Source organism: Orycteropus afer, unplaced genomic scaffold, assembly GCF_000298275.1.
Source record: "Orycteropus afer afer isolate SDZICR_OR568_19922 unplaced genomic scaffold, OryAfe1.0 scaffold00147, whole genome shotgun sequence".
In the NCBI taxonomy this organism is placed as follows: Eukaryota; Metazoa; Chordata; class Mammalia; order Tubulidentata; family Orycteropodidae; genus Orycteropus; species Orycteropus afer.
The window spans coordinates 8,114,703-8,137,629 of record NW_006921734.1 but is presented as its reverse complement, the minus strand read 5'-3'; the positions used below and the strand labels follow the sequence as shown (position 1 = coordinate 8,137,629).

Below are 22,927 nucleotides of genomic sequence, written 5' to 3'. Positions count from 1 at the left end.
GTCGGTTGGTTGTCAAGATGGCGGCTGCGTCAGCGGGGTTGCTGCCGCCACTGCTGCCGCTGCCAAGCAAGATCTCCACCGTTGCAGCTGCAGTCGCCGCCACTACCAGCAGTGCCTCTGTACAGGAGCCAGGGCTGCCGCGGCCGACCCTTCTACGCCCTTGATTCGGGGCCTAAGAGAAGGAGTGTAGGGAGGGGTCAAGGAGGAGGAGGAAGCCGGAGCTGCCATGAGGGAGGCGCTAGGGGTGAGCGGGGAGGCGGCGCGGAGGTGAAGGATGCTGACTGGGAGGCCAGGAGCTCGGAGTGCGGTCGCAGATCTGGGCGCAGAATCCTCGGACACCCGCGGCAGAGCGCCCCTCAGCCCTCGAGAGAGGGGCGGGCGTCACCGACCTGGCGCTTACCTGTATCCTTCCCAGGAGGGGGCTGCCGGGGTAAAGGTGTTGGAAGCAGGACTGATCCTTTTTTCCATTAGATGATTGCCCCTGCGCAGGATGATGAGTGAAACTAGCAAGTCATCTTAGTACGGATGTTTGCTTTAGTACCTGAAATTATAACATTTTATCCAATTCTGTGACCCTTCTCCCGCCGCCCTATATCCTGCCCCCAGTTTTTAACTTTGGTGTAGAATTTTTGCGAATTTTAAAACACATCAACCATGCATTCTGCAGAGATTGTCTTTTTGCCTTCTGGATTTATGCCATTATGTTCTTTACTTGCATGTTATCCACCTCTTATCCTGCTATGTAGGGGATTACACATATAAGTAAAATATTTTTGCTGTCCTGAAAGAGTCCGTTTTAACCATTAGCCCAATACACCCCTAATCCATTTACCAGAATTGCTAAAGCCTCGTACAGTTAGGTAATTTGTTTTGTTTTGTTTTCCATTCTCTGCCAAGTCTGGTGTCAGAGAAAAAAGCAGGGAGGAAATGAGAAGCAAGTGATCTGGACGCTGCGCAGACTGGGTTATCCCGGCATTTTTCCTCTAAGAATTGGTCTAGCCCACCTTTGATGTTCCTGTTGGTTGCATTGTAGAAACTTTTTTTAAGATGAGTTTGTTTTCTTCAGAATACGTAAACCATATTTATTCCTTTGAAAAATGTTATGATAATTAGAATTTAACCTTTGTACTCTCAAAAGATGTAGTTGGCAGGATGATGGTACTGTATAATCGTCTTCATTCTTGTCAGAGAATGGAGTGGCTTTTGTTTCCAAATTAACCCTTCTTCCTAAACCTATTGGTTCCCATTTCTTCTGTGAGGTTGCTTTATTCTATTACTTTAACAACAGTCCAACAAATAATTTTTAATTGAGTGCCTATTCTATGGTATACTTTGTGCCAGGTACTAGAAATACACATCTTGTGAGGAAAGCAGGTATGTAGAGATTTTCACCAATGGTAAAATATTCCTTCTTTAATCATATTTCTTCAAGCTTCCATTCCTTCTATGTTTTCTTTCTTTGCCCAGGTTCTCAAAATGGTATCCTGCAATAGCAGCCTCTAGTTCTTTTCTCGTATTGATTGTTAACCATCTTCATTTTTGCTTTTGTTCCTGCTAGTCCTCAAAATACAGTATTCTCTCAAAGATGTTCTCTGAAATAAACAGGGTCATTCCTATATGAATTTTGCTCTGCCCCCTTGGCATTCATTCTATTTTCTTGGATACTGGATTTCTATTGCTCTGACCTGGATTGATTTCTAACTGACAATAGAAAACCATTGTAAATGATTCATTGACAGAGTATATCTTTCCAGTATTTCCATTCTTGAACCAACTTAAGACTTAATTTTTTAAATATTATGTGGTATCAGCATTGATAAAAACATCAAAGAAAATATTTGTAAATAGAATTCAGCAATACGTTGAATGAATGCAACCAAATAGACTTATTCTAGATTGTAATGATGGTTTTGTGTAAAGAAATACTATTACTGAAAATATACCTACATACTGAAGAAGATAGTTAAAATTAAGCAGATTGTAAAGGATCATTTCACTAGATATCCAAGAGGCTTTGATAAAATTCAACAACTTTTGCTAGTAATAAAGATTTTAAATTGTAATGGAAGAATTCTTTTTGAAAATAATAAAGATTATAAATACTAAGGGAACTCTTGTAGCATAGTGGCCTAAGGCACTTGACTGCTAACTAGAGCGCTGGTGGTTCAAACCCACCAGCCACTCCTCGGAAGGAAGGTTGGGCAATCTACTTCCATAGTAAATACCGCCTTGTCTCAGAAACCCAAGTTGGGGTTGCTATGAGTCGGGGCTGACTCCATGGCACATAACAACAACAACAATGAATACTAAATCAAGAACTATCATTATGTTTAATAGTTGGAGAAACACAAAAGCAACTTTCTAAGTATTATTTGGAGGTTCTGGCTGTAATGTTTCTCTTGAGTACCTTGTACAGAGTATGTACTTACATTTTTTAAGTGTATGACTAAATATTAAAAAAAGAAACAACCATAAACCATAGGACAAAAACAGTCGTAATCTTAAAACTTCTTTTGAGTCCACATGATTTCTGAATAAGAATTAAAATACACAGGCCATCCAGTTTTCTGTTGAAGATGTTTTCTCATTGAGTGAGAATTTCCTGATCAAAACTTTACAAAGTTCATCCAATTAAAATTTGCTAAATGACTACCATTTCACTTCCTTGTAAGAGTTCAAATAGAAATATTTTTTTTACAAAAAGGTGAAGGTACAGGAAATTCTTCCATATCCCCGTCCATATCCCCGTTTATACTATGCCTCTTTTTTCTCGCAAAAATTTTATCCTAGCACACCCCCTTGATACTTTTCTTCCCTACCCAGCATATATAATATTCTTGCTTATCTGAAATATTCTCTCAGTTACATCCTTGATTCTTTGCACCACTCCTACTTCAGCCACTCAGCAACTACTAAAATCCTACTTTTATCTTCCTTGAGTTGAATAATAAAATGCTGTCTGAGAGAAATTACAGAATAGTATAAACTGGCACCACTACAGATTCATGGTTTTCAGCTTCATCTGAGCAGGATTCTCCTACTCACCCTTTCATTGCCAATTACTATTTGTTTGTAAAATTTTGTAAATGTAATGTTTTTTCACAAATGGCACACATGCTGAATGATTACTTTTAAATTTTTGTTAAGTATGATGGATTTTGATAAATATATGGGCTACATATGTCCCAGTGGGCTCTGGTGGTAGGATAGGTAGGATGAGGCATGGAAAAAATATTCACTTGAATATTGCTTAATCCCATAACTATACCTTCCCAATAACATACAGGAAATAGTAAATATGCTTACAAGCTTTATCTTGCTGTACAGAATCCCAAAGAGACAAAAGTTTTACACAATCATTCCTCCAGGATGCACCACCTCATGGAATAACCTCTCAACACAGCAACATGTCCCAACAAACTTCCATTTTATGTGGTTATGCAAGTCCCTGCTCTGATACCAGAACATACTATATGTGGTGGGAAAAATAAGCCTCCCAAGAAATTCCAGTGGCATAATGCCTAAGGTACTTGACTGCTAACCGGAAGGCTGGCAGTTCAAACTCACTAGCCACTTCTCAGAAGGCAGGTTGGGCAATCTACTTCCGTAGTGATACCGCCTCTGAAACCCAAGGAGGGGTCGCTATGAGTTGGATCCGACTCGACGGCAATGTACTTGGTTTTTTGTTTTTCTTTTTTGTAAAAAATCCCAGAGGCAGAGTATAAGTGGTACTAATATGTACCATGAGTTACAAAGAGTTAATCCCTATGCTGGATCTTTATCAGCTACCACTACTTGAAGTAGACTGTTTTACCATTTCCTTCATAAGGCAATTGATGCAATGAACTTCTTCAGGTCCCTCCCAACATACAGCACAAACCCACATCCTCCCTCCAAATCCCACCACATCATTTTTTTTCCCACTTTCTCTCCAGACTCACTGATGAGATATATATCACTTCTATTGTGGGAAGTAAATTCATTCATTTGTGCCCTTATTTCCATCCTTTCTCTTTTCAGTAACACTGGATCATAAATCATTCCCCCCGTCATAAGGTATTTTCAGTTTCTTTCTTATAGCCTACTTTGCCTATAGCCAGTAAACAAGCTGAGGATTGTGTGTGCTTAAAATTGACAGTTTGATCACAAGAATCCTGTTGACCATGTTTGAATATCTGTTTCATTCAGACCTCTAAAAACTGTGGTTTATATTTGCTGTCTGTACCTTTGAGACACACCTTATAATACATTACAAAATAAACTTGGACTGAAAAGGATAAATAGAACATAAATGTAAAGTTATAAAGGAAAACTGACAGAAAATAGAGTTTCACATTTTTTATGTGTTTGAAGGTAATTTTAAAAATTAAGACCACTATAAGGGCAAACTGCATAATTAAATAAAAGTGAGACTGTCTGGAGAAAATACCTGTGTTGAACTTACTGAAACTGATTTTTAAAAATCAAATTATCTGTAGATAAAGGTCCAGTAGCTCTGAATGTCAGTTCACCAATGGAGAAAATAAAAATTATAATCAAACGTGAGAAGTATTTAATTTTGCTAATGTATAAACATACAACATAGTTTCCACCTAGTCTTTCTAAAAAAATTAATACTACCTTATTCTTCTGAGGTTTTGAAATTGATTTTCATCCTTTTTCTTGCAGCACATTTTATGTTTTCAGTGAAAGTTTACACAGTAAATTAGGTTCCTATTTAACAATTTCTACATAATTTGTTCACTGCCATTGGTTATATTTTACATAGTGTATCAGTTTTCTCATTTCCATTCTGGTGATTCTGTTTCCAGTAATCTAGTTTCTCTGCCTCCTTGCCTTCTTTTTTTTTAAAGCACGTGTTGACCATCTGGTCTCATGTAGATGACTTTTTAAAGAAGCATTGTACTCACAGGTGATAATATTTATTTAATGAGCCAATATGTTATTTAACTAAAAGATAACCTTATGGGAGAGTTTTGGTTCAAGGTTTAAAGACTTTCAGGGCAGTAGTCTCAAAAGAGTCCTGCAGTCTCAAATGGTGCAGTAAGTCTGGACTTTTAAAGAATTTGAGTTCTGTTCTTCATTTTATTCCCATTCTATCGGGATCCATGTGTTGTGTGCCAGACCATAATGGTCAGTAGTGGTAGCTGAGGACTATCTGGTTCTTCTGGTCTCAGGGTAGGTAAGATCGTGATTCATGCAGACCATGAGTTCTGTGGACTAGTTTCTTCATGGAGTCTTTGTTTCCTTCGTTCTTTTACTTTGGTTATGTAGATACCAATAGTTATATAGTCTTAGATGGCCGCTCGCAGGTTTTTAAGACCCCAGACATTATTCATCAAACTAGGATGTAAAACATAAATTTTCTGTACTTACTATGCCAATTGATGAACTTGTCCCGTGAAACTATGGTCCTAAGCCTTCAGACCCCATAAACAATCCTTTGAAGTGTTATCTAAGAAGTATCTGTGTTTGTGCCCCCCATGTGTTTTATTGTATATATGAATATATATGGATACATACACTTATATATACACCTGCATAGATAATCTAAGGAGCTCTGGTGGTGTAGTGCCTAAGGCATTTGATTGCTTAACCAGAAGGTTGGCTGTTCAAACCCCCCAGCCATTCCACAGAAGGAAGACTGGGCAATCTACTTCTGTAAAGATTTTACCACCTCAGAAACCCAAAGGGGGTCGTTATGAGTCAGAATCAACTTGATGGCAGTGATTTTTTTTTTTTTTAATAATCTATATATGCCCACCCATATACACATATATATATGCCTAAACACTTATATGCATACATACATATACATGTCCACACTCATTATTTAGTTGTTGCAAAGTTGTATATGCGCTTACCTTTATCAAAAATGTAATTTTTTCTTGCATACTTCTCAGTGACATCATTTACCCTACAAATATTATATTTGTGATTTTTTTATGCTCTTTTGATGAGATCTCAGACATGTTGAACAGAATTTTATCTCCCTAAGGCACAGTCCTGCATGCTTCTCACCTGAGCTGAAGCAGCTCTCCTTACCCCCATCTTCCTCACATACACACACATTCATACACACACACAATGCTGCCCCTGTGTATGCTGAAAGGAAGCTGCCCTTTCCTCCACTGCCATGTTATGACTTTTAATTGCTAGCCATCTGGTTGAAGTCTGGTTTCTACTAATGAAGTCTTCTATTAAGGAAGAACAAAATCATTTGAGCTGTTTCTGTGCTAGCAAAGAACCAGAATCCCTTCCCTTATTGCTAATATTTATAAATCTCTGACACACACCCCCACAAAAAAAAAAAAAAACCTTTAAGTGAAAATATCATGTACGTAAGTGTGTGGGGGTATGTGTTTGTGTTAAGGTGGTGCAAAATTATATAATAAATCCAAGGTAAAATAAATTATGGCCTATAGTATAAACAACCAACCAAAAACCCACTGCCATCGAGTCAATTCCTACTCATGGTTGGGTTTCCTAGGCTATAAATCTTTGTGGAAATAGATTGTCTCATCTTCCTCCTGATGGCTCTGAACCACTGACCTCCTGGTTAGCAGCCAAATGTCATAGCCACTGCACCACCAGAGCTCTTATGATATAACCAAAACCAAACCCATTGCCTTGAAGTTGATTCCAACTCGTAGTGACGCTCTAAGACAGAATAGAACTGCCCTATAGGGTTTCGAAAGCTGTAATCTTTACAGAAGCAGGCTACCACATCTCTCATTTTTGGTTAGCAGCCAAGTGCTTAAACACTGTGCTATCAGGGCTCCTTGCCTATGGTATAAAGATGGTTAAATAGCATTGTAAATGAAAGAGAATAAGCTCCCATTGGCAAAGTTTCAAAGAACCATAAAGGTCAAGTATTTATTAAATAGATTGTATCAAAGCATATAATAAGGTTTATTTATTTTTTTTCACTGAACCACTGTGTTGCTGCTGTATGCCACTGAATAGATTCTGACTTGTAGCAGCCCCGTGTGTCAGAGAACCGCCCCATATGGTTTTCTAGGCTGTAATTTTTATGGAAGCATATCATCACGTCTTTTCTCCTGTGGAGATTCTGTGTGAACTGCTAACCTTTCAGTTAGCTTCACCTGAGCATTTAACCGTTGTGCCACCAGGGCTCCTTCAGAAGCACTATTCATTCTGAAATTAACACATTCTGAATTGACAAATTTTACATCATTTGTCAATTTTATTGACATAATTTATCACTCAGTATATTCTTGTATTTTATCATTAATCGATGGCACATAAAAAAGCTTGATGAAATGGATTTCTTAAAGTGAATTTTGAACCTCTACTCATGGAAAAAATAAAAGGTTGTTTAGTCTCCAAAGAGAACTAGACATGTCCTACAATCTGTAACTTCAGTGCAATATCATATACATCTACATCTAATGATGAGGTTCTGAAATGTGATAAAGTGGTAATTGATATGCAAATGACTATTGTTTAAAATTCAAAATCATTAAAAACAGAAATGCTGTGATAAATTTGGTAAAGTTATTTAACACTGACTGTTGAAAGTCAACTGAATAAAATGGAGAAATCTGTTAAGCACATCCATACAATCTACTTAAAGAAGATTGAATTTTATATAACAGAGTCAAATGAATGGATGATTAAGACAGCCACAATGTTCATTTTCTTCGGTGACTCTCTGAATAAACAGATTACTATGCCTACTTTCCTGGTGTTCTTTATGAAACCTATAAATAAGTCATGAACTTTATAAATAAAATATTTTCTCAGTCGTTCCAGTTATAATGCTATTTATTAAATATCACTCTTCTACTGTAGATTAAGGGAGCTCTGGTAGCATAGTGGCTAAGGCACTTGACTGCTAACCAGAAGGCTGGATCGTTCAAACCCCCCAGCCACTCCTCGGAAGGAAGATGGGACAATCTACTTCTGTGGTGGTATTGCCTCGGAAACCCAAGGAGGGGTCACTATGAGTCGGGTCTGACTCGATGACACATAACAACAACAACAACACTGTAGATTAAAGGATCTGTTAAACTGTTTGATTCGTCTACTTTCTACCAGTGATATATAACCTTTCATTTTCCTATATACATCCCTAAGGTGATACCTTGCTAGTAAATACTCAGATATCTATGTAATGAATGAAAAGATGTAGTCTGTCTGAGCTCATGATTTCTGAGAAGTAATTAGTTTTCCGCCCCCTCTCCCCTGGAAAAAGTGTGGGATGTATCTTAAGTTCAAATACCAAGTCAGAATTTTTTACATAAAGCCTCTGCCAGTCATGTCTTAAAACTTATGTGTACACATACTAATTATTCCAGAAAAACATCATTAGCACTCACCTGCTAAAGATATAAACCATTGTCCTTAACTTAATCCTATTATTAGAGATATGAAATTTCATCTAGAGAAAAATTTAGAAGAAGAGCGCCAAATATTACTGCAGCAGCAAAAAATATGTCGAAATCGAGCACGTAAATATTTTGTGGAGTCAAACCAAAGAAAAAAGTAAGTAATTATATTCTATTCAGAAATACAAAATTTTCAAAATTATTGTAAAGTAAGAATTTCTCAAGTTGGAAGCATTTCATGAAACTAAATGACAGTGCTTTATGTATAAAATACTGATTAAGATTCTTACAGTTTTGTATATTGTATTATTGTTTTTCTACCTAAAGCACAAGGATGGTGATATATTGTCTAGTTCACCAACTGTAACCATAATAGTCTTTTCATGCCAAAAAAAAAAAAAAAAACAAACTCACTGCTGTGGGATCGGATCCAACTCATAGTGACCCCTCCTTGGGTTTCGGAAGTAGTGTCACTCACTGCAGAAGTAGATTGCCTAGTCTTCCTTCCGAGGAGCGGCTGGTAGGTATGAACTGGTTAGCAGTTAAATGCCTTAGACACTACACTACCAGAGCTTCTTTTTGTCATAGAACTGTTTATTACTATGATATATACACATCTTAAAATGACCATAAAGTCTGTTATTTTCTTATTTCTGTAGCACTTTCTGATGAATTAAAAGATTGCCAATTGGTATTTAGTTTCTAATGGAATGCACTGTGATTTCTATTTACTATTCACTTCCATACTTTTTTTCTATATATGCTACCCTCATTCGTCCAATCAGAAAAATAGGGAAGAAGATGAATAATAGAGCAAATGTGAGAAAAAGAAAAAACACTTGCCATGGAAACTGGAACACAAAATAAAGTAGATTCAAACCATACAATCACTGCTTAACATATTTAAGGACTTTTTTTAATTACTGGACTTTTTCACTTTGAGACAGTGATTTTACCCTTTTTTACTATTGTATTTTCTGCTTTGTCATTTCTTAAATACATGAATAGAAGAAGCTCCCTAGAGTTTATTAACTACATCTTTGGCATATGTTGCAAATCCCCTTTGGGAAGTACAAAATTGTTTACCTGTATTCTTCTCTGGCATTATGCAACTCTTCATATTAACTCTTTCATTGTTTTGGTGTAGTTGAAATTCTTTAATGAAACTTATTTTTAATTTTTTGTTTTTCATGTGTTTGTTTCTGTCTTTCCTTTTCTCTCTTGAAGGGATTATGAAAGACACATAATAAATGTTCAGTAAACAAAGATGAATAATTATATGTTGAAAGGCTTAGGAGAGATCTAGGTTTAAATCCTAGCTTGTATTGTTACATACAGTGCAAGCAACAAAACAAGCATACAGCAAGTTACATAGTCTCTTTCAGCCTCAGTTTTCTCAATTATGATTGGAATTAATAGCATCTAGTTTAAGGCTGTTGTAAAGAACAAAGGTATGTAAAGAAGAATGTTTGAAAGCATGTAAAGATACTTATTACAGTGTTAGCCACCATATATCTCATTTATTACATGTATTTTATTGATTAATGAATAGTTGTCAATTGTATGGTTTACAATAATTGAATTCCTCTGTACAATGGAAGAGTTGCATATGGAATTTGATTCACAGCATTCCCACTGCTCATTAAACACTCCTAAGGATTCTGATGTAGAAAATATACAGGAGAAAATTTGGTTTAAAATTCTTAAGAGGCAGAACAAATTTGATTCACAACATTCCCACTGCTCATCAAACACTCATACGAATTCTAATGTAGAAAATTTGGTTTAAAATTCTAAGAGGCAGAGCATTTTCCAATATAATTTAATTATGTTTTATATTTCTGTTACCCTAAAATGCTGTATAAAGACATGTAAAATATCCTTTTAAGAGACTGATTTGTGACCATATTTGACCTTTTACAAAGGGGGCCAAATTATTTGTGTACTTCTGAATTTCAGAGGTTATTTTTGACCATTTTTTATATATAACATTTTATTGTGATTTGGGTGAAATTTTACAAAGTAAATTTGTATTACATTCAACAGTTCATACACATTTTGTTTTGTGACATTGATTCTAATCCCCGCAAAGTAACAGCTCTCTTCCCACTTCCTGCCTGTGGTTACCCTTTCCCTGTGTTGTCCTTGTGTATGCATTCCTGCCTCCCTACCTTTCTGCCTGTGCAAATGCTGCCCTTTTGATTTCTTGTGGTTGATTATTCTAAAGAGTGCATTTCCCTGGTGTACTTTACATGCATAGGCCTGTCTGTCATTGAGCTCCGAATTAAGTCATGGGAGTGAGTTCAGTTTTAGGAGCCATAGTCTTAGGGCTTTGACCAGTCTCTACCTGACCAGTAATTTTGGTCTTTTTTGTGTTTTTTAATTTCTTTCCACTGTTTTTGCTTTTTTTAATATGCTTTTTTTCTGTCCATTTTTGCTTTACATCATCTAAGTTTATGCTGTGTGCTCACATTATGGTCATATTTTTTCTGTGAGTAGAGATAGTTGCCTTTTGCCATTTTTCAGTCATATTTTGACACTTTTAGTGTTGTATCCCTTTTGTTGTTGTTAGGTGCCATCGAATTGATTCCTACGCATAGAGGCCCCATGTATAACAGAATGAAACACTGCTCGATCCTGCACCATCCTCAGCATCTTTGCTATGCTTCAGCTCATCACTGCAGCTAGAACAGTGTGGCATATGGCCATCAATTGATGAGGTGGCTGGCTCACTTTGAACCAAGGTGTTCTACATGTTTCATGAGACAGAATTGAACATGTAAACAGACTCTTCAAAAGTGGCTAAGACACTGTTTCTTTTGTAAAAGGGGCTAAATCTAGAGTTAAGGGAAAGCAGCAACATACTTTTCCAGCTCCAAGTTCTACGATGGTAAAGGAGCTTACTAATTTTTACCACCAGTTCCTTCTATTCCCCCAGAACTTTCCATAGTGCCTGGTACATAACAGCATAAAAAGAACTTAGTATATGAACTCAGAATTATATGAGTAAAGGAAAGAAACATATTAATCATTGCTAAAATTATATACTAAAACTTATTATTATGGGACTTGTCATTGGATTTAGGAGTGGAGACTTGTGTTTGTTGCTCACATTCCATCCTTGATTCAATTTGATTCAAACCAGGGTAGGCTTTATTTCCTAGAGTCCTGGCAAATGCTGTATAAATCTCTTAGTACTTTTTCTAAGCATTTTAGCCCTGAGAATGAGGCTATTTGGAACAACATGAAATAATAGTGATGATAATTTGCTATCAGAATGACTTCTTGATTATAGCAAGAAGGATATCAGCTCTTAGATTCAGAAATTAATCTATCGTTCCTCATTGGCAAACTTTTTTAAACTGATAGTATTTTCCCAATGTCTCAAAAATGTGAAGTCTCCCCCCACCCCAACCCAGGACCTTTGAATGCCAGTTTTTTTGCCTAGAGCATTCTTTTAACCACTCTGAGTGACTATTCTCCTTATTCTGAAAATTTGTAGCTTAAATGTTATGTCTCCTGAGAAATATTCCCTGTTTACCTTATCTAAAGTAGGTTCCCCGGCGCTCTGTCTCACACTAGAGCTTCTTTACTTCATCACATCTTACGACAATTAATAATTCTTTATTTACTTGGTTTTACCTACTGTTGTATCCCCAATAGATAAATTATTCCATCAAAATAATAGAAAACTGCTTTTAAATGTGCTGTAATCATATTTGAAGTTGACATGTAATCAAGCATTCATTCAGTAATTATTAAGCATCTATCAGGTGCAAAGCTTTGTGTTAGGCCCAGGCAGTCCAGAAATTAAATTTCAGTCCTTGCACTTAATAGCTTTAGAGTCTGATGGGGGGAGATTGACCCAATGTAATTTGTTCTTTTGTTTGACAAATCTACTGCATGTCTGCTATGGTCCAAGCACTATGCTGTGAGCTGATTCAGACACTGTCTTTCTTAGAGTACTTAGAATCTAATAAGCAGTACATAAAAGTACATAATTATAGCTTAGCGAGATAAATACTATGGTAAAGTTAGGCTTAAAGTTCCATGGGGCCTGAGAATGGACGTACTTTGAAAGAAAAGAGAATTACAAAATGCTGTTATCTAGTATATAAAAACTAGGCAAGGTTAGACTGCATAGTTTGGAATTTTACTTGGTGGTTCTATGACATTGAATAAATTACTTCACCTTTCTAAGATTCCGGTTTTTTATCTGTAAATACTCATCTCTGAGAGCTGTTTTGATATAAAATGAAGTAATCCTTAGCACATAAAGTTACTGGCCATAGTAAGCACTTAATGAATGTTTATTATTATTATTCCATTGTTCACAGGTCACATTATATGTTATTGTTGTTATGTGCCATCGAGTCAGACCTGACTCATAGCAACCCCTCCTTGGGTTTCCGAGGCAGTGTCACTACAGAAGTAGATTGCCCCATCTTCCTTCCAAGGAGTGGCTGGTGGGTTTGAACCATCAGCCTTCTGGTTAGCAGTCAAGTGCCTTAGCCACTATGCTACCAGAGCTCTCAAGTGAGGTGAATTTTCCTTTGCTAGTGGCCTTTGTCCAAAGTTCCTTTCCATTTCAATTCCTGGTATTCCTGATAGTATTCCCCCAACCACTACATAAAATCTAATCATATAAACTAACCCACATGTTCGATGCCTTTGTGAAGAAAGTAAACATGGAAAACTTACCAAAAAACTGAGACTAAAAGCAGTTGAAGCTATGTGATTGTGCTAGAAACTGTCCCTAGAACCTCAGGTTGAGGCAAGTAACTTTCTAGGTATGTAATAAGTTCTTTGCTTATGATTTCTGTTGTCTCTCTGATAAATGATGTGAGAGTGAGGTAGAAGGTGATATTGTGGGAAGTGTGAAAAGACTAGTAAATATTTGATAAGTAGAAAGAATGGAATATGAACAAGTCATCCTTGCTCCTCATTGCCTTCTCACATTACTTTCCCTTTTCCCTAAAAATCTCCCAACTCTTGAAGCACAGGCCACTAGACTATACTATTTATCACTATCTCTCCTTATGGCAGTTCTCTACAGATTCTGTATGTCATTCCTTAAAAGTTTTAGTACTGATTTGTCTCCCTAACACTCTTTTAATGATAACTCTTAGTAATTGCAGTATTTGCGTAGACCATCCATCCAACCTGGTGGCCTGTCACTTTCTTGAATTTCATCTGTTCAGTGGTACCTCATCTCACTCACTCATTCCCATAGTCATTTGCTAGACAATTTTTTTTTTTTTAACCAATTACTCTTTCACCTCTAAAATCTCCCTTTCTGGCATCTCAGTCTCTAATCTGGACTCCACATTGTTTCCTGTTGGTCTATCTATCTTTAGGGAGCTCTGGTAGCATAGTGCCTAAGGCACTTGACTGCTAACCAGAAGGCTGGAGGTTCAAACCCACCAGCCACTCCTTGGAAGGAAGACGGCAATCTACTTCCATAGTGATACCACCTCAGAAACCCAAGGAGGGGTCATTATGAGTTGGATCAAACTCAATGACAGTACATTGCGTTTGTTGTTTTATAGCAACATTATACTATCTCAATTATTATTGTAGCATTGTTAACTGTAATTCTCAACAGCAATATTATTAACTTTTTGGATGGAATAATTCTTCATTGGGAGGTGGGGAATGCTATCTTGTACATTGTAGGATGTTTATCAACACCCCTGTCCTCTGCCTACTAAATGACCAGTTGTCATTAGGGCCATCAAGTTGATTTCAACTCACAGTGACCCTGTGTACAACAGAACAAAACACTGCCCAATCCTGCACCATCTTCACAACCATTGCCGTGCTTGAGCCCATCATCCCAGCCACTGTGTCATCCATTTTGTTGAGAGTCTTCCCATTTTTCACTGACTGTCTACTTTACCTCCAGTGACTGGTCCTTGTGACAGCATGACCAAAGTGTGAGAGACTATGTCTGGCCATTCTCACTTCTACAGAGCATTCCAGCTGTGCTTCCTTCAAGACAGATTTGTTCATTCTTCTAGCAGTCCCTGGTGCATTCAGTGTTCTTTGCCAATACCACATGGCCAGTAGCACCTCCCAGTAATCACAATTAAAAGTATTCTCCAGATATTGCTAGATGTCCATTGAGAGGGGAAAGGGACAGACTTGTCCCCAGCTGAGAACCCCTGCTTTATAGTAAGTTTTGAAATAAGGTAGTGTGTGTCCTCTAATTTTGCTTTTCTTCAAGATAGTTTTGCCTGTTCTAAGTACTTGTTTTTCCTTATTAAATAAACCTGATTGGGTTTTGAGTGAAATTGTCATAAATCTATAGATCTGCGTGGTTGTTGTTGTTGTTGTTGTGTGCCGTCGAGTCGGGCCCAACTCATAGCAACCCCTCCTTGGGTTTCCGAGCTCTGGTAGCTCCCAGATCAATGTGGGGAGAACTGATAATATTAATAATATTGAGTCTTTCAATTTTGTGAAATTCATGAACATGGCCTGTCTCTCCCTTTCCCCTGCCCCCCTCCCTTAATTTCTCTTAGCATGATTTTCTGCTTTTCAGTGTAGAGGTCTTGAATGTCTTTTCTTAAATTTACTCTTAAGTATGATGTGTTTTGTGATACTATTGTAAATGCCACTTCTGTATTCTGAAAAAGTTTATATATGATTATTCTTTCTCCTTGAAATATTTGACAGAAAAAACTAGTAAAATACCTACACCTGGAGTTTTCTTTGTGTGAAGCTTTTTAATTACAAATTAAGTCTTATTAATAGAGAGCTCCTCATATTTTACTTTTTCTTATGCATCAGTTTTGGTAAGTTTTGTCTCTCAAGAAATTGGTCCATGTTTTCTAAATTGTTTAATTTATTGGCATAAAATTATTTATAAAACTGCTGTCGTTGAGTCAGTTCCTACTCTTAGTGACCCTATAGGAGAGTAGAATTGCCCCATAGGGTTTCCAAGGCTGTAATCTTTGTGGAAGCAGACTGTCTGCTATATCTTTCTCCCTCGGAGCATCTGGTAGTTTCAAACAGCTGACCTTTAGGTTAGCAGCTGAGTGCTTAACCACTGTGCCACCAGACCTTCATTTGTTTATAATAGTCTCTTGTACTTTTAATGTTTGGTATTCCTAATGATATCCTCTCTTTCATTCATGATATTGATCATTTGTTTTGCTCCTTTTTCCCATTATTTACTAGGAGTTTATCAATTGTATTAATAATTTCAGAAAGCAATTTTTCTTTGTATTGATTATCTCTTTTTAATTTACCATTTCATTGTTTTTTTCTCTTGTCCTTTTTTTCTCTTCTTTGGATGAATTTGTTCTTCCTTAGCTTATTAAAGTGGAAACCAAAATAATTGACTTTAAACCTTCTACCTTGTCTGATATAAGGAGCTGTGGTGGTGCAGTGCCTAAGACATTTGACTGCTAACCAGAAGGTTGGTGCTTCAAGCCCACTAGCCACTCTGTGGAAGGAAGACTAGGCAATCTACTTCCGTAAAGATTTACTGCCTCGGAAAAGCTTATAATTTTTCCTCTAAACACTAACTGCATTTAACAAATTTTGATAGGTTGTAGTTTCATTTCTGTGTAGTTCAAATGTTTTGTTGTTTTTTTTTTTAATTTCCTTTTGATTTCCTCTTTGACCTGTGGCTTACTGAGAAGTGTGTTTCTTTCATTTCCAGGCACTTGAAGCTCTTCTAGATACCTTAATAGATTTCTAATTTAATTGCATTCTGGTAAGAGCACATACTCTGTAAAATTTAAATCTTATGAAATTCATTCACATTTATTTAATGTGTGAATGTTAGATTTATCATGTATACTTGGAAAGAATATTTATTACAGTTGTTGGATATAAATAATTATTGTTCTATAAATATTAATTATTTATAGAATGGGAATACCCATTGGGATGTTCCAACAAACAGATGCCCCTCGGAGGCACTTACTTGGTTATGCCAAGAGATTTGGAAGGCAGCTACCTGGTCAACTGACTGGAAGAGATTCATATTTGTACCCATTCCAAAGAAAGATGATCCCACAGAATGTGGAAATTATTGAACAATATCACTAATATCACATGTAAGTAAAATCTTACTGAAGATAATTCAAAAACGGTTGCAGCAGTATATTGACAGAGAGCTTCCAGAAATGGATTCAGAAGAGGACATGGAACTAGGAATATCACTGCTGATGTCAGATGCAGCTTAGCTGAAAGCAAACACAAGAAAGATACTTAATTATGTGTTATTGACTATGTCAAAGCATTTGATTGTGTGGATCATAACAAATTATGGATGACATTGAGAAGAATAGGAATTCCAGAACACTTGATTGTACTCATGAGGAATCTGTGCATAGATCGGGGGGCTGTCATTTGAACAGAACAAGGGAATACTGCATGGTTCAAAATCAAGAAGGGAGTGCATCAAGGTTGTATCCTTTCCCCATACTTATTCAACTTATATGCTGAGCAAACTAAATTATATGAAGAACATAGCATCAGGATTGGAGGAAGAATCATTAACAACCTGCAGTATGCAGATGACACAACTTTACTTGCTGAAAGTGAGGACGACTTGAAGCTCTTACTGATGAATATTAAAGACTATAGTCTGTAGTATGGATTACACTTCAATATAAAGAAATCAAAAATCTTCACAACTGGTCCAATAAAAAGCTTCACAGTGGATGGAGAAAAGATTGAAATTGTCAAACATTTCATATTATTTGGTTCTACAATCAACACCAATGGAAGCAGCAGTTAAGGCATCAGACGATGTATATAACACTGGGCAAATCGGCTGCAAAGGACCTCTTTCGAGTGCTGAAGAGCAAAGATGTCTCCTTGAAGACTAAGGTGCACCTAACCCAAGCCATGGTATTTTCAGTCACTTCTTATGCATGTGAGAGCTGGACAATGAATAAGGAAGACCAAAGATGAGTTGATGCCTCTGAGTTGTGGTGTTGGACAAGAATGCTAACAGTACCGTGGTCTGCTAAAAGGACTAACAAATCTGTCCTGAAAGAAATACAGCGGGAATGCTCCTTGGAAGCAAGAATGGCCAGACTTCATCTCACCTACTTTGTTGTCAGAAGGAACAATTCCCTAGAGAAGGATATCATGCTTGGTAAAGTGGAGGGTCAGCCCTCAACGAGATGCATAAACACAGTAGCTGCAATGATGGGCTCAGATATAGCAAAGATCACGAGGCTGGCACAAGACCAGGCAGTGTTTCATACTGCTGTGCATAGGGTCACTATGAGTCAGAGACAACTTGATGGCACCTGATAACAAAAACAACAACGAATATCAATTAGGTCAAAGTTATTGATAGTGTTGTTCAAATCTTCTGCATTCGCACTGTTTGTTTGTTTTGGGTTTTTTTGGGGTCTGGTCTATAAATAAGAGAGCAGTGTTAAAATCTACAACTATGTGGATTTGCCAGTTTTCTTCTTTAATAAACTATCAGTTTTTGTGTCATCTATTTTGAAGCTTTGTTCTTAGGTGCATACATATTTATGATGTTTATGTCTTCCTGATGAATTGACCCTTTAAATCTACTCAAAACCTACTTAGGTTTATTTATATGGAAAAACAAGTCTTTGAAACAGGAAAAACAATCTTAAAGAAAAACAAAATTAGAGAATACATACTACCTTACTTCAAAACTTACAGCATAAGCATGAGAAACTTATTTGACTATATTAATGTCAGCCAAAGTAGACTTTAAGACAAGAATCATTACCTTAGTTTTATTCTAACAATTTACCTACCAGAACTTCATATATATCATGGCAGGCTAAAAGAAAGCACAAGACCTTTAGTCAGAGACTAATTTATATTAAATATAAGATAAACTTAGTACAAAAAAAAAAGAATATTTCAATAAGTGTTTTACTGATTACATGTTGAAATAATGTTTTTAATATGTTGAGTTCAATAAACAGTATTATTGAAATTAGTTCCACCTTCTTTTAATAGAGCTACTAGAAGATTTAAAATTACATACAGAGCTCACATTTTATTTCTAGTGGACAGTGCTGCAAGAATGTCTCTGTAAGGAGGGGCTTAGGAGCAGCAGTCAGGTTGAAAGAAGGATATTAAATCTGAGTTTACATTGTATATTATTCAGTATTGAGGAAACAAGCTTGATCTCAAAGACCTTGAAGGATTCTTGAAGGAGATTACTGTAAGAAGTAAAGAATTTCTTGCCTGTGGCACCACCACTACCTCTTGCATCCTACAAGCTAGACCTTCTGATCTATAGCCCCACCCCCCAGAAATTTTTTTCTCTAAATCTGAGTTATTTGGATTAGCATAATATTCTAGGGAGGAGAGGTCTTCAGAAGGATGGTGTGTAGTAGCCTATCACACTCCACATCTCAATGAGCTATTGCCAACTGCCGCCAACATCATTTATTCCAAGGCAGGTTCCTTTGGAGGTTTTTCCACCAGTGAGTTATAGACATGTCTTTTCTTTTATTTTTCATGTGCAGCAGGTAATTATTGAATCACGGGCACACATCACATATACACATTTTTCAAGGACAGATTAAGTTTGAGGCAGGACAGTTTAAAGTACAGAACATAAACCCAAGTGCCTAAGCATAATTATAAATAAATGAAATAAGCAAGTATAAGAAAAATAAGGAATTGTGGGAACTCTGGCCAGTATTTGTAGCCAAATGTGAATAAGAGTCTGAGGTTGCTAAATCTCTAAATTTTCAAGAGAACTTGAAAATCAAGATGTTTATGAAAATTGTCCAAAGTTTTAGCATAATTCAAGCCTAATATAACAACCAATTTTAAACTCTGATCTAAAAAAAAAAAAAGAAATATACAGTATTTTCCTAATTGCCCCATAATTTGTAGCACCTCTTCTTTTACCAAGAAAATAGCATAGCTTCTTAGAAAATACTTTTTTTCACAGTACAGGTTGAGGGGTAGGAAGGGGTGGATAGACCTGACAGAAATTAGGTAGGAACCCATTGCAGAGCCTTCCCTTAGTTGCAAAAGATTTGGGTAAATTTTGAATTACCACTTACACAAACATTTAAATTCTTAACTAAGGACCTTTTTTCATTCTCAATTTTTTTGTTCCTAAGTAAGTAAAATTTTGACATAATGAAAATACCATTATATAATAAGTGCATTGTTTTGAAACAGCTTCTTGTGTTGAGGTTTTTAATACATATTGTCTAATTCTTATATATATGTATGTTACATTTTAAATATAGAGCCTTTGAAGAAAAACGAAAAGAACAAGAAGAAAGAGAACACCAAATCAGAGAACAAATACTTCAACAAAGAAAACAGAAATTTGAAGAAGTTACTGAAAGATTCCAACGAGCCCATATTCCTCTTTCACAGCGCAGGAGAGCAGGTGCCTTAATTTCCATAACAATATGAGAACAAAGATTAAAGCTATCACATTTGATTCGAGTAGATAATAAAATGATAAATGAAGAAACAAAGTGGAAACTCAAACTAAAAAGTCGTGTATGCCTTTTGAGTAACGGTTTTAATTTGGGAAATATTTTGTTGCCTCTATTAGTAAATTTTGAAACTAGCTTACATTTTATCTTTTTAAAATTGATTTAGTAAGTAGTTTAATAAAAAGAAAATTTGATGTTTGAGTTCACTAACAGCATCACACTCATTCTGACATTTTATTCACAATTTGGCTTAAATTCATACTTGAGATACTGTCAAAGCAAAAAGAAATTCTACAGAGTAATATAAGGTAGCAGTTTGGGATCTTATTCTGATTGAGAGTTTAAATATTGTGATGGTTGATTCACTGACTTTGTATCTACTTTTTTTTAATACCTTAAATAATAAGACAGTTAATAAAAATAGGTCAAGGTTACATACAGAAAAAGAGTAAGCACCTTTAGCATTCAACAAACATATGCTGCACTGTGTGTACCTAGCCCTGACCTAAGCCGAAATGCAAAGAAATCTAACTGGACTCTAGCCCTGAAGATTTCACAGCCTAGTTTGGAGTTGACAGTAACATAAATAATTAATGTCAATAAATAAATGATAATGGCTATGGTGGAAAACTGTGTAACATACTGTGAAAGAACAGAGGAAAGTACACTGAACCTACGTAGAAGCATCAAGGAAGTCATCCCTGGGAAAGTGACCTAAGCTGAATCTTGAAGAATTAGCATTTTGCCTTTTTATTCCCCACAAAGAGAAAATAAAAAGAATATGCCAGACAGAAGAACAGCTTGTACTGGTTTATATCATTCAGTATATGTAAAGCATAGGATAGGACTTAAAAAAAAATGGGGAGAGAAAAAAAGAATATGAGGCTAGAAAAGTAAGTTGGCACCAATTCTCAAAGACCTTTACATGCGATGCCAAGAATTTTGTCTTTATCCAAAATGCAGTCTACTTATGATATTTTTAATTGGATTGCAAGCTATCACTATATCAGTAATCCAGGGCTTGAAAAGCTGCCCCCACTAACAGTAGCTTTAAACATAAGAATTTATTTTTCTCTCATCTAATTCTGAAGTAAGCACTCAAGAATTAGTTTGATGGTTATGCAGTATCACTGAGGACCTAGACTCTTTTCTACTTTTCAGCTCCATTATCTTAGTGTGTAGCTTATATCTTTACTCTTAGGGTCACATAGTAGCTGTTGGAGTTACAGCCATCACGTTAGTTCTGTGGGCAGAAAGAATAAAGGAGGGGAAATGACAAAATTGTGTACCTCTGAGCACTCATTAAAATATTTACGTAGAAGCCTCTAGTAGTAGTAGGTGTCTACTTATATCTATTTGTCAAGGGATATTGCAAACTATTGTTTTTTAACCTGGGTCAATTGCCACCTCTAACAATACAGGTTCTGTTACCAAGAACAAAAGAGATACTAGGTGAGCAACTAGGGATTTCTGCTATAATTAGATTTGTTTGTTAGGAAGATAATTATGGTTACAACATGGAAGATGGATTGAAGTAGAGACAGTAAAGTAGATAGACCAGTTAGGAGGATAGTTCAGTAATTGTGGCAAGAGTTAAGGTTCTGAATTAAAGTAGTGTATTGAATATGGAGAAAAATGTTATTAGATTGAGGAGATGTAATCAGTAGCATTCAGTTACTAATTGGTTGAGAGTGGTGAAAGAAAGGCTAAGAAGAAAACAGTTCCTGAAGGATTTAGCAGTGAGCTTCATACATTGCAAGCACTCAGTGAGTACTTTTTAAATGAATTATTTTGGTGGATGATGGTAAAATTAATCAAGGCTACAAATAAATGAGGAGAACAAGCATAGAGATAAGAAAGCTATTCATTAAGTTTTAAATGACTTGATGTTGAGCTCCCCATGGCCCACCTAAAAGGAGAAATCCAAATAGCAATTGGGAATATTGATCTGAAACTCAAGAGAAATATATGGAATAGAAATATAGATTTATTTATATGAAATATAGACTAATAACTAGCTTAAGAAATAAAAACTCCTGGAAACCCAGCCTTGGGAGGAGATCCTATACTTTCATGAGTTTCACCTCCAGGAGCCCTACTCAGTTTTCACTGTGACACTTAGAGAAAAAAATCCCTTTTTGATTCTGGCAAGGGGAGGGGAAACACACTGTATTTTTATGCAAATAACACCCATGAAAAATAAAAATAAAAAACTAGCATGGTGCACTTAAGAAAATACCTTGAAGGGAGGAGACATGCAGTTGGCAAAAACTCATTTAATGCACATTATTTGCATAAAAATACAGTAACCATCTTGATATAGTACTCTTTTTCTCCTTGACAAAAGTCTATCCTCAAGGGAAACTACTTTACCAGAGCCAAGCCAATGTGGGCTTTATCAAAATTTAATCAGCTTGGAGGAGGTGAAGTACCAAGCCCCAGCCTCACCTAACCTTCCATGTGAAGAGAATTGCCCAACTCCAGATCTCTTCTTGCCTTCAATGTGAAGAAAAAGGAATACTCATCTGTATCCCCCTCTAGAGTTGGATTTGGAGAAAGGAAGTACCCAACTCCAGCACCCTCTAACCTTCCTATTTCACCTAAGGAGTATGGGGGAGGGGCTGAGAAGCACTTGTGACAGTCACAACCCAGGGTCACAGACTCAATACAAAACTGAGACCTAATCTTAGAACTACAGAATGCTTCCCCAGCAAGCAAACCTTACCACCGTATCAATATCAATAGAACTTTATAACTGAAAGAACCTCTGTTACTCTTACTTAATAAATCATGTTAGGCTTTCAACAAAAATTACAAGTCATGCTATAAGGCAAATATATATATGTATTTATGTATATTCATAAGGTTTTCAGCATCAAAATTTTTTCAAAAGTGAATGGCCCCATCCTTCTTCATCTGGAAGCTCTGCTGAAACCTGTCCACCGTGGGTGACTCTGCTGGTATTTGAAATACCAGTGGCATAGTTTCCAGCATCACAGCAACACAACAAGCTACCACAATATGATGAACTGTGGTATACATACACAACCTGAAAGAAAAAGAGGACTCAATGCTCAGGGGTCACTGAGCTTCTGTTAAGGGTGATGGTATAATTTGGGAAAAGATAAGGGTGATGGTTGAACAACATGATGA

At 36.4% G+C, this 22,927-nt stretch overlaps 1 protein-coding gene across 1 annotated transcript in view; it reads left to right on the top strand.

Moving 5' to 3' along the window:
- The first annotated feature begins 274 nt into the window (after window positions 1-274).
- CEP126 (centrosomal protein 126) overlaps window positions 275-22,927 on the top strand; it is a 73,559-nt gene continuing 50,906 nt past the window's right edge. The window contains exons 1-3 of the mRNA XM_007946039.1: window positions 275-402; window positions 8,389-8,508; window positions 19,577-19,722. Of these exons, the coding sequence (XP_007944230.1) occupies window positions 275-402; window positions 8,389-8,508; window positions 19,577-19,722 (394 nt within the window). The remainder of the gene's footprint in view (window positions 403-8,388; window positions 8,509-19,576; window positions 19,723-22,927) is intronic.